Here is a 12971-nt window from a genome sequence, read left to right as displayed (position 1 = left end):
GCAAGTTCAACGGCTATTTCATCCAGGAGTCCCGGAATGCCGGGAGCGGCCGAAGCGAGGTCGACATCATCACCGCCTCGCTGAGCACCTGGCCGATAGGTCAACTATGACCCCCACGCAACTTCAAACGCACGAGTCCATGATATTGGGTCTCCAAAAACAATTGGGGTTGGTGCCGCCGGATGCGTAGTCTTCCTCGGGTTATATTAGCCAATAATTATGTAATTTTTAATTTTTAGGAGTTTAATTATGTAATTTTTAATTTTTAGTATTTTAATTATGTAATTTTTAATTTTTAGGATTTTAATTATGTCTTTTTATTTTATTTGTAATTTGTTATTTTTATTGTGGTTTTTTTAATGAATTTTAGTATTATGAAAATGTTTTTGTGTAATTGAATTTTATATTAATTGTGCTCGTCCTTGCGGAAGAGCACAGTTGTGGGTGTTGTGCTCTTGCCAGAGAGCAGGCATGAATAGTACCGCCCGGGCCCACAACCGTGCCGCTGGCAAGAGCACGGTTGTGGATGCTCTAAGGACCCAAATCCTAAACGTGTGTGTTCGTGTTGTATTAACTTCGTGCGGGTCCGTGTCGTATCAAAAATTGTCTAACCCTACCTCAAACATAATCAACGAATTTCAGTGGTGGGAAGTATTTTATTAGCGAACTTAGTTGAAATTTCAACTATGTTAAATAAATTAGATCAAATAATGCTGTGTCCAATAGGTTATATTTGAGGTGGCGCCTTTGTATTGTATTGTAACAGGGTTTAAGCTCTCTCCCATGGCGGTGCTTTAGCGTCTCTATTCCGATTTCCGCACCCTTAATAGGTAAATGGCGCTCTCTCATCTGCTTCTCCGGCGCCTCAATTGCTCCAAACCCCCCTCCATTCATCTCCTCTCTAAAATCCCAATTCCCAACTCACTGCACTTCTCTTCCGCCTCCGCCGACCCTGCCTCTACTCCCCAATCTCCATCCCCCGCCAAACCCACCTCGCTCTCTGCTCGCATGAGCTTCATCTTCGAACAAATCGATGAAATTGATAAAAACCGCCAAGAGAAAGACCAAACCCTCCAGCGAATCCGGGCCTGGCGCGAGTCCAAGAAGCACAAAGACGCTCCCGTTGCCGAAGCCACGCCCCACCCGCCGCCGGTAGATTCGGTACAAGAGGGATTGGAGTCGGAATTAGCCAAGAGCGAAGCGTTTCTGGGGAGTAGTGATGGGAAGAAGGAAGTGGAGTTGGTGCACCCGTGGTCGGAGTGGATTGAGCTGATGGAGAGGTTGCTGCACCAGAATTATTTTGATCATAAGAGAAAGGACGAGGACGGCATGATGCAAGCCCTCGGCTTTGATGTTTCGGCCCCTGCCGCGAAGGAGGATAAACGCCCAAATTTTGCTCGTGATTTCAAGACTGTGCAGGGTGCTCTCGTCAATTTTGGTCGCGATCGCTTTGATATTTTGAGGTTTTCTCTAGAATACATTTTTAATAACATTTCGTCATGCATTTCATGTATTGTTTTACTTGTTTGATGAAATTTATAGTATCTTGTTGATATTAGGAATGCTAAAGTGAAAATCTTTAATTGATTTATGATTGAAGACAAGACGATGTTTATGTTCATAGTAGTTTCAATTTTATAAAGAATTTCCGATTAAATCAGGCAATTTGCAAATACTGGGTTGAATTGCATCCCATTTGTTAGTAAGCTTATAGGGTCTTAGTTTAGGTGTTTACATCCCATTTGTTAGTAATCAGAGTATGGTAGCAAGGAAGTGCGCAGCAAAGAGTTGGTGGGTTGAATTGATTTGGATCCATTAATTGTTTGTATCTCTTATGTTGAGTAGCGATTCAGATTGACGCCGTATAACTTAGGATATCAAGTTGTTTTCCCAAACATTTGTGTTCTTATTCTGAGGTGTTACTTGCTTCAGGTCATTGTCAAGACAGGATCTTCAACTATTAGTTGGTTATGGATGCCCTACTCCAGATAAGAGGGTGGTCTATTCTGCCAAATTGTTAAGGAAATATGTCCATCTGGATGAAGGAGATGTACGTTTATAGGGCATTGCTATTTCGTTAATTTATTTATTGCATGACTGCTTATGATTTAGGATTATTTTATGGAAAAAGAAGTTATATGAAATTTTCAGGCAGAATAGTGACTATAAGATTCACTAAAATTATGGTATTTACTATGATTAATGTTGGTGAAGAAAAGTATGAAATAGAATGTAGGTCTTTCCTGTCAGTGTTTCCCTTTGGTTAGAATTAAATGAATTACAATTGCTCCTGGATTTAACAACACTCAAATAATTTTATCGATATTGTAACCATTTGTCAGCAACTTCATTATTTCGGCATTTATTCTATTTTATGAATCAGGTTTGCAGTTCGTGCAGTCTAAGGGGTTCTTGTGAGAAAGCATATTTGCTGACTAATAAAGAGGATGAAGCACGGACAATGGATGTCATGCGTATGCTACTTGCATATGGTTTTGATCCAATAGATGGATCAGTAGAAAATAGATCCCTTTTGAAGATGAAATCTGTAAAGACCATTGTGCGAAAGTTGCTCCATGATGTAGTCAAGCTGAGTGCAGTTCCAATAGATCCGAATCTCCCCCCTCCTGTTATTAAAAAGCCACCACCCAAGGTGAAGCAGCCACCTCCCCCTCCAAAGAGAAGAGTCGGGCGTGATGATATTGAAATGAAAAAGGGTGATTGGCTCTGTCCAAAGTATGTTTAACAACCTTTCACCCTCTCCTTTTTTGTGAATTGCAACAACTATCCAAATTTTATATAGTCTTGTGGTAAAGTATCTGAATATATTTATATGTTGTGTGTGCTTTCCCCTTTAAACTCTCTGCAATGAGCTCAAGTACGACTTATTGAAGTCTGCTTTTTCTGGTTACACAAGATCTGTTCAACTACGATGCAAATTAATTAGCTTAATTTCAGCACCATTTCTGCATTTTGGCAAATAGATCCATATGTATGAGTAGAGCTATATGGATCTAACTTAGATTTTCTAATGTCTGGTGGGCGTGTTTTATTTTTGTCGAAGATACTTCGTTAACTACTTTTTTTCATTTTATTTTGCTAATATTTATCTTTTTCTCAGGTGTGACTTTATGAATTTTGCGAAGAACACAGTCTGCCTGCAATGTGATGCTAAGCGTCCAAAGAGACAATTGCTTCCAGGAGAATGGGAATGCCCCCAGTATTTCTCTCTCTCCCTCTCTCTCTTGGTCACAGATGCTTTGCTTCAGTTAGAATGAATGAAGAGTGTTTATAGCTGTGATTTCCTGATGCATTTTCAGTTTTGAAGCTGAAATGCAGCTAGAAGTGATTGCTTTTGAACAGCAGTGGAGACTGCTTTAAAATTCTACAGCTTAATGTTTTGGTTGTGTGATGCTTGTGCAGGTGCAATTTCTTAAACTATCGAAGAAATACAGATTGTTTCCACTGTGAACACAAGCGCCCACCCGATACATATCCTGAGAATCATTTTTCTGAAAAGCAACATGGTTCTCACATCAGGATGGACAAGAAACCTGCCAGGGCTGATGTTTCCAATGCGTGGAATTTTGATTTTGACGATAATGAATCTGACGGAGCAGATGTTGCTGCTTTTGAGTATGCAGATTCACAGAAACTGGATGAAGACTTTCCCCTTAGCCAGCGGACTCCTCGTGAAAGTTCTAGAGGTCAAGGAAATGGTCCAGAAAGGAGCAGACCTCCAACTCCAAGGGGCATGGGAATGGATTATTCTGATTCTACTTCCACGAGGTCTAGTGTTGGATTCAATGATTTTGATGAAGACGACGATGATGATGTTGATAGTTATGAGTTAGTTGCCCAAAATGAAGTACATAGAGCTCCTCGAGTGGCTTTATCAGAACTTGAAGCAGACTCGGACTCTGAAGATCTAGAAAACAGTGAAGGTAACAGGAACATCCATGGGAAAGCCAAATCCCCAGCACGTGGCAGGAAACTAATGAATCGTCAAACATTCTCTGATTCGGAAGCTGAAGTAGACTTCTATACCGATGATGACCTCCCCGTTCACCCTAAGTGGAAATCAAGTCATGTTGCAGATGTAAAACATCAGAGAAGAGGTCGAAACAGTATGGCTTATGGCTCAGATGATGACTTTGAAGTCGACTCTGGCTCTGATGGTGAAGATATAAGAAACAATAACAGAGCAAACAGAAGAGGCTCTAATAGATTAGAGTTTAGAAATACCAGAGGAGGAAGATCCAATTTTAATGACTCCTTTACTGAAAGAGATGAAGATGGTGATCTAAGCTATATGAGTGACAGACAGAGAGATAGACGAGGTCAAGATCGCCCAGGACAATCATCCCGGGGTCGTGGTGGCATGATGGGCGACAGGAAAGGCTCACAGGGGCGTGATTTTGGTAGATCCTCAAGTGCAAAGAGCTTTGATAGAAGTAGTCGAGAGGATTCCTATGGCGGGGGAGGAAAGAATGCCAGAGATGGCAACTCATCGAAGTTCCAAAGCAACAGACGAGGTGGGTCGTTCAGCAAGAGAGGAGGAGGAGGAAGAGGAAGAGGAGGAAGACGGGATGATTGGTCACAAAGTTACGAAGAAGATGACAAACCACGGAGACCAAGGGTAAATGTGAGATGATGATTCTCAGAATGAGTTGGGAAATACTCTGTGAGAAGTCTATTTCCAAATGTGAAGTAGGTCTCGTTATGTTAGTGGTGAAGCTGAATGCTTGAAATTGATCATCTGCGGAAGCATAGTGCCTCCAGAATGGTCGTGTTGTTACTAACACGGAGTTAGTTCTCTCGTGCTAAATGAGGGGAGGGCTCGTTTGCCATCATCGAGTATTTATGCCCTGTTTTCTTCCGCACTGCCATTCTTTTGTCATGTTAAAAGGTTGTGATCTGCCTTTTATAGTTAACTGCCCAGATTTTGTAATGGATGTTACACAATTTTCCCTTTCAGGAAATACAATACGTACGAGTTATATTTGTTGAGCTGCTTTCTACTTTTGTTGGTGGGGGAGGGAGCTTGCACACGAGGAATGCGATGCGTTTATTTGTAAACCATGTTATAGCATGAGCTAGACTAGACATACACTTTCAAGATCCATTTCAAGAGCCCACTTATTTACCTCCCAATTATCAAGTAGTATGCCATTTTGAAATGAAAAAAATGTCAAGGAATTATACAGGATGGTACTAGCTAGCCCTCATGCTAGTCCACTTGTTTTGGTAAAAGAAGATAATATATGACCTATGTGTGGTGATTATAAAGCATTGAACAACTTATGAATTAGGTGGTGTTCCAAGATTGATCTGAGAGTGTACGCACGGCGCTACTGAGGATGTGCCCAAGATTGCATTCAAGATTCATCACAATTATGAGCTTTTTACAAAAATAACTACTCATCTCTCCCAACTAAGCTGAGTCGTACTTCCTCCGTCTGTCATTATATCCCATTTTCCTTTTTCGTTCATCCGTCAATAAATATCTCATTTCACTTTTACTACTTTTGACAAGTGGTCCTCAAATTTCATTAACTCACTCTATTAACATTTTTATTATAAAATTAATATAAAAATTGACTCATCTTCTACTAACTTATTCTATCACTTTCTTTTAAAAAGTCAAACAATTTTTAAAACCTCGAGCCGATAAAAAATGGGACATATGTTGGTGGACAGATGAAGTATTTCTTTTCGGGATGTCACAACTCCCAACTAAATTGAGTCATTTACTTTTATTTTCTTCTAAGAAAACAGAACTTCTAATCACTCTTACCTTACTCTCTCCTATTTCTTCTATTTTATTTTATCTTTCATTTGACACATTCTTAATTTAGTTGGGACGCAAGGATTACTACTAACTTCAAGCACATGATCATAATATCTTCCACTTCAATTGCATGTATACACTTCCACATAAGCATTAACTCCTCGATAAGTCGTCGACACATTCTTCCTTTCCTTAGTCGTACATATGATCCACGATCTCCTATCGCTTTTTCTGAGTTTGAATTTGCCTTCTTATGTTAAAATTCATAATGTATTTCATGTTTCTCAGTAACATTTCTCATATTAAAAAAGAAGCTTAATTACCCACAAGTTGTTCTTGAACTACATATGGTTCTTCGCCATAGTCGACATATTCAGAGGAACTTTCGAAAATTTGCAAGTTAATTCTTGTAATTAAATCTATTTAAGGGCGCAATTATACAGAACAAATCAGATGAAAGGAGATCGTAGGCATACTTATGGCTGCAAATTCGGGTACCCGTGGACGCCGACACCCGAAATACCTGACCCATATGTGAATTCGGGTACCCTAATACCCGATGTGGATACCCGAACATGATTAATCGGGTACCCGTAAACCCGAAATTATAATATTTCAAATTTATTCTATTTACATAAATCATAGTGTGACGAGTGTAACAGTTATTAAAAATAACATAATACTTATTGACCATGGTTAAAAGTTCCAACTTTAATTTAGTGCTTTAGTTTTCTATGATTCTACGACTATACATATACTAAACATTAGACACTGCTTAATTTCAAAATAAAGAAATTTTTGGAATAAGTCAAAACTCAAAAAAGATTATGATAAACATTTTAACATTAATTTATAAAAATGTAAATAAAATGGAGAAAGCATAATTGTATATTGAAGAGATAATAAATTAACAAAAAGGAACATAAACAATGCCCTATCCTAGATAAAAATATTTATCATATACTATAAACGTGTATTAATCGGGTATCCGAATACGGGTTTCGGGTACCCAAAACCCAAAATATTCTTATATCAACTACCGAACCCATTATTTCGGGTTTCGAGAACCCATTATTTCGGGTTTCGGTTACCCAAAACCCACTGGGTATCGGGTCAGGATCGGGTATACCCGAACCTGAGAAATAAATTTGCACCCCTACATACTCATATGAATCAATGAATTACCTTTCAAACTGATCTTCCTTTTGTAGACGAGGGCGTATAACTCTTGTCACTCTTTTTATAGATTTAAACTACGATAAAAATTTAATTGTGTAATATCATATTTCAACGTGTAACATTAAGTTTTAATCGTGTAATATCATGTTTAGATCGTTATCATGTCTTGAAGCTAAATTGTATAGTAACGTAGTATGTACTAACATTAACGGTAGGACTGTTAATATTTGACATGACACGAAAACCAAATACGAACAAGCACGAAGTTAAGAGCATCTCCAATAGCGGCGAGCGCACCGGCTAGCCGATTCTTGGCGCTCACCGGTCCGCTCGCCGAACCATTGCAGCCGGCGAGTGCCAAATCGACGAGAAAAACGGCGAGCGCACGCCGATTCCCGAGCGCTCGGCGATGCACTCGCCGATCTCCTGGCCTCCATTGCAGGCGCCAGATCGGCGAGCGGGATTTTTTTTATTTAATTTTCGAAACATTATATATACGCGATCTGCACGTCATTTTCATTTGCACCACTTGTTTTAATGAGTTTTCTCTCTATCTTAATTTCTGTACAAGATCAACAACGCGAAATGGAGCACAACAATGAGCCTACTCCAGGGACGAGCTGGTCTCAAACTCTAACGGTACCCGCAGGAGGTGGATGGGGTCCGATGCCCGGGTACTACTACCCTTGGCAGCAGATGATGCCCGGGGTGGCATCTGGGGGTGGTATGCCGGGGGGTCCGGGCGGGCAGGGGGGACCGGGGATGCAGATGACGCCAGGGTACCCGGGGATGCAGGGGATGCCGGGGGGGCAACGTCTATCGCCCCAGTTTTGATTTTGTTACTGCTTCTTCGCACACATCGACCCCAGCGGAGACGCAGTTCACTGGGATTGAGACTTTCTCCCTAGAGGAGTTGGGGATAGATCTCGGGGATGCGGACACTCCCGTTCAAACGGGGGGAGTAGGGCGGGGTCGGGGCGCGCCCAAGAAGAAGAAGGGGAAGAGGGTGGTCGGCGAGTCGTCGCAGCCAGCTGGTGACGACAGCTCGGCACGGAGGAAGTGGACGGACGTGGAGAACGTCGCGCTGTCCAAGGCGTGGGTGAGTGTTTGTGATGATCCTCTCACCTCGAACAATCAGAGGATCGTCAACTTGTGGGCTAAGATAGCAGCAGCCTACCAGGCATTTTGCCCGGAGGGGAGGCCATGCAGCGGGGAGGAGTGCCGGAAGGGGTGGGACCGAATCCGGCAAGGGGTCTCTCGATTTTCGGGCTTGTACACCAACGCCCTCCGAATGCAGTCCATTGGCCAAACTAACGAGGACTGCAGGAGGATGGTGGAGAAAGAGTTCCCCGTGCCCTGACTTTACAAGGAGTTCACCTACTGGAACTGCTACCTGGTGCTAATGGACTCCGAGAAGTTTCGGGCAGCAGTCGATGCTGGCTGGCCGAAGAAGCAGCGCCTGAACTATACCGGTGATTACACCGGCGGCAGCAGCGGCGGTTCCCACGACCTCCCCGAAGATGCGCAGGAGACCCCATCCCCTCCCGCGTTTACTCGCCGCACTCACCCGGTTGGTCAAAGGCGGGCGCAACGGGCTCGCCAGAGGTCCGAGGAGGTCCAGTCGCCATCCCCCACTGTTGGCAGCCCGACAGCCGACCTCGTCTTCTTGGCGCGTCAACAAATGCGGGCTCAGATGCACAAGGTCATACCTGACTGGAAGAATGCCACTGACCCCGAGGAGAAGAGTTTTTTTTCACGCACTGCTCGTGAGTATGCGAGCCGATTTGACTGCCGCCGCGGCACAGGTGGGGGGCTCAGACGTGGGTTCAGATGCCGCGGATTTGGGGGTCCTGGATAGCGGCGACGATGGCGACGACGACGGCGAGGCGTGAGGCGGAGGCGGGGGGCTCGTGCGTGGAGTAGGAGTTTTTTTAAATTAATGTATTTTTTTTTTGTTAATGTATTTTTTTAATTAATGTACTTTTTAAAATTTTAATATTATTATTGAATTTTTCCGTATATGTGCCGTAAATTTAATTCCGTATTTTGTGTGATTGTTAATTATTTGTTTTTAATAATTTTGTTTATTGTGGCTGGGCTATGGCTGGGCTATTGCTTTTCCAGTTGTTTGTCCTGATGATGTGGCAGGAGGAGTTTTAGTGCTTATGATGTGGCATGATGAGTTTGTGGCTGGGCTATGGCTGTGCTATTCTTATTGAAGATGCTCTAATAGGTTGAGACCTAATAAGAACTTGATGATTGGGTTGGGTTAGGGTTTGGTTGACCTAATAACGACCTAACCCTCATGATTTTTCAGCCCTAGGTATAGGGTGTTGGGCCGCCACAATACATTGGGCCTCTGACTTGGGCAATATTATGCTCACAAATTTTCCGGATTGTGAAATAGAAGAGACTTGAAGAGTTCCGGTAAGCTCTCATGTGTAGATCCAGCGATTGATTGTATGCTTCTGCTCATTTTTCATCCACATCCTACTTTCTTTCGTTTTCTTTCAGCAAAATCCAAGAGTTGTATATAGCAGGACAAAGAAACGAAAAAACCCTATTTGATTTCTAAGAATGTTTTCGTATTTTGGATACATATATCTTGTGCAGTAGTAACACTTTGACAAATTAATTCAGTATCAGTTTGTTGTAATATGATTTGGATGTTAATTTGAGCTGTTAGTTGTAAATGTCTTTGAGTTTAATTTGTTTTTTAGGCTGATTAGCTAGTGTTTTTATGGGAGCTGTGATGAATTGAAGAGATAGCTGGTGCTACTTGATATATATTTTTATATGTAGTTCAGGAAAATATTCTCTTTTAGAGATGATAGTTTATGAAATTCTCTTTTTTTTTTGTCTATTTACTATGGCTTGTAAGCGAGTTTTTGGTTTGAATGTGCTTTAAAAGTCAAACTGAGGAATTACAGATACATAGAACAGTGACCAAAACCCTCATTTTCTGTCTCCTGTTTAACTGTTTATGTTTATCAGTTTGTGGGAAGGTTAAGGGGCAGTTTGGCAGGGAAGATAGATAGGAAAAAATATGACAAGAACACACTTTTTAGGTCAGATAACTTCAAGAATATGGTTGTTCCGTGAGCTTCTCATGTTGAAGCTGTATAAAATTTGATCAGATAATTGCTCATTTACTTGCTTTTGTTCCGTATGTATGACTGTATTCATACTATTTGATTTGTTTCTATAGCTATGCATAGGTACTTTTCCTATTTTTTGGTTGATGATATATTGCAAACTTGAAGGTTATTTTTTGGCCACTGGGCAATCAGTTATGATGAGAAGCAATTCCATGAGGAGGATCTGTAATCTCTATTAACATGGACTGGTTTGTGAAAGGGTACATGGAAATAAGCCATAACTTTTTGCACTTAATCTAATCCAACTGAACAAATTGATGCACTCCTTAGAAGGCCTTTTTGATAAATACTACTATCATCGATTGTACCATTAGATTCAAGAATTCAGTCTCACACTTTAACTTTGAATGATGACTAACTTTTCTACTCTGATAGAGGTATAATTTAAATACAGTATCAATTTACTTTGCTAAATCGAAGGATTACGCTTACCGCAATTCACAAATGTTTATGTTATAAAAAAAAAGTTTACATTAGTTTCATAATGTTTAATTGTCACTTTCTGACCTTATTCTTTGCTGAAATATTGGCTGATTTCAAAATGGTAAAAACATTGCGTTTATTGTGCTGGTTAAAAGTTATTGATTTTCACTAGGAAGAAAAAAAGAAACATGGCGATCATAAATGGGATTATGTGCAAAAGAAAGATATTGGAGAAGTGGTCCCAAAAGTAATGGCGGAAACCCTAGATATGATGCTTAAAAACCCTAACTTTGAAACAAATTAAATAATCAGAGGCTTTACATAAAAATGATGAGTTTTCATTGGGATATCGCAAAATGCATCTCTAAAACTCGCAAAAAGAGTAACATGCGCTGCATCCACCAGCACCACCTTCTAGGGCATTACAAACCCTAAATTTCCTTCTTGCTCTGGAAACTTCACTTCTTCACCATCATCATGTATATGTGAATTTTCAGGGGTGAAAGTAGAAAAAAAAAAAATTATTGATAGAAGCTCTCATTGAGTTTATTTTTTTTAGTTTATATATAGTGCTAGTATATACTCATATCATTAGACTAATGGAGTATTTTTTAGTATTTTGTATTCTCAATTAAGCACATCTAATTTTGCGGCAAAATTTATTTCTTGTTCATTTTTTCTAATGCAATTTCAACCCTTCTTAATCTTTCCACCTTCAACCATTTGGAAATCAGCATCATTAGCTTAGTAAAGGCTAAAGATTATTTTTCAACAATTTTATAAATTTGACAATAGAAAAAGAAGAAATAAAAAAGATCGGTAGGGCCTCCGCCTCTCCCCTCTTATGTGTGTGTCCACCAATGCTTTGTAACACATTAAATTAGCGTGTTATCTCTAATAAAAAAAACTAAATTAGCATGTTAACTCTTGGTGACATGTGACGGTGAAATGCAATTTTGCTTTCAACCAATAAATCGGGGGTTCGAGATATCTTGAGAGTGTGGGTGAGTAATGTTTTTCAAAGAAAAGCTCCCTTCGATTTGTATGCATATGTATTGATTGTAAGTATGTTTAATTAGATTCCGTAACAAGTTTAGAACAATGAACTAAACCTTGACTTACAGTCTTAGTTTGAACTATAGAGTTATTGTATATGAAATTATTCAGAAATGACAAAGCCCTCCACTCCCCCCTCTCTTTTCATCAGGTATCCAATTAAATCTTGATGTTAACAACACAGTTTAATAAGGATTGTGAGTACATAAAAGAACTTCATATTTTTTTGGGTTGGATATTTGCAACCCAAAAAGATACTCTAGCAAATTATCCACTATGAAGCTAAGAAATGTAGCCGATCTTATTTATTTCATCTAAATATATATGGTACTCACTTGAAAAAAACTTACTATCTTTTAAAGGCGCAAAAACTGAAACGGAATAGCTAGCATTTGAATTTTTTTTAAATAATCATAATTTAGGACGTAAAAGAAAGCGTCCCTAAGTTGAGGGCAAATTATCTCAATCTTTTACTTTTTTAGGACGCATTATTATTGTGTCCCCTAATTTTAGTCAAGACACCAACGATAAGGACACTTTATGAAGCTTTGGTGGTATAATTAGACATACAAATTAGCATCCTTAATAGCATTTAAATGTATCTTTATCCATTCTTTTTGGTGCAAAAGAACATAAACTAAAATTAAAAATTGGAGAATTTGGATAAACAAGCTAAAGCTTTTTCATTTTATTTTCTGTGCTAGATAATATGTTGTCTTCTCATGTTTTACTCATAAACTTAAAGGTTATGCATCTTTCTCTGAGAAATCTTGATTTCTGAGGGAAAGTTTTCCAATTGTTGATGTATTATAAGGTCAAAATTGATCTCTAATTTGGAGAGCTTTTGTAGACAGAAGTGGTGCTAGCACTTGATTGCGCAATTATGATTTAAATTGATGATCTGAAGGTTGATATACAGAAACGGAGGTGGGACTTGTTTTCTATGAATTCTTTCATAAGACAAGATTCCACGTTACATATAATCAAAGTCATTATTATAGTACTCCTATTTTGTTGACTTGATGTTTCATTTAAGAATTGGGCAAAAGTTAAGTGCAGTAATTGTAAGCGACAAGCATCAGTCATTGTTGTTTGGAAGAAGAATAAAAACAGGAAAATCTTGTGTTGTACAGAAGCAAAAGCAAGTGATGTCCCAAGATTATAAATTAAGTGGTAAAAACAAGTTCAAATTACAAACTTATTCGAAACTATTTGGACTGTACTGATTTCATCAAGAGAATTACATTTGCACCCAAAATAAATTAAAATTTGAGCCCTAAATGAAGAATTACCTGTTATTCCTCAAAAACAAGCGGCCCGGTTTGATGATGAAAAAGAAGAAGAGTTATTTTTCTTTGTTTTGA

The 12971-nt window shown here is 39.5% G+C and overlaps 1 protein-coding gene across 1 annotated transcript; it reads left to right on the top strand.

Moving 5' to 3' along the window:
* Nucleotides 1-737: 737 nt before the first annotated feature.
* LOC121795355 lies at nucleotides 738-5010 on the top strand. Its single transcript, XM_042193881.1, has 5 exons — nucleotides 738-1463; nucleotides 1933-2050; nucleotides 2384-2736; nucleotides 3122-3220; nucleotides 3424-5010. The coding sequence occupies exons 1-5, from the start codon at nucleotides 835-837 to the stop codon at nucleotides 4652-4654; spliced, it is 2430 nt and encodes an 809-aa protein (XP_042049815.1). The 5' UTR covers nucleotides 738-834; the 3' UTR covers nucleotides 4655-5010.
* The last annotated feature ends 7961 nt before the right edge of the window (nucleotides 5011-12971 follow it).

The sequence above is a fragment of the Salvia splendens genome, chromosome 3 (assembly GCF_004379255.2).
Source record: "Salvia splendens isolate huo1 chromosome 3, SspV2, whole genome shotgun sequence".
NCBI classification, from domain to species: Eukaryota; Viridiplantae; Streptophyta; class Magnoliopsida; order Lamiales; family Lamiaceae; genus Salvia; species Salvia splendens.
This window is presented reverse-complemented; position numbering and strand designations above follow the sequence as displayed.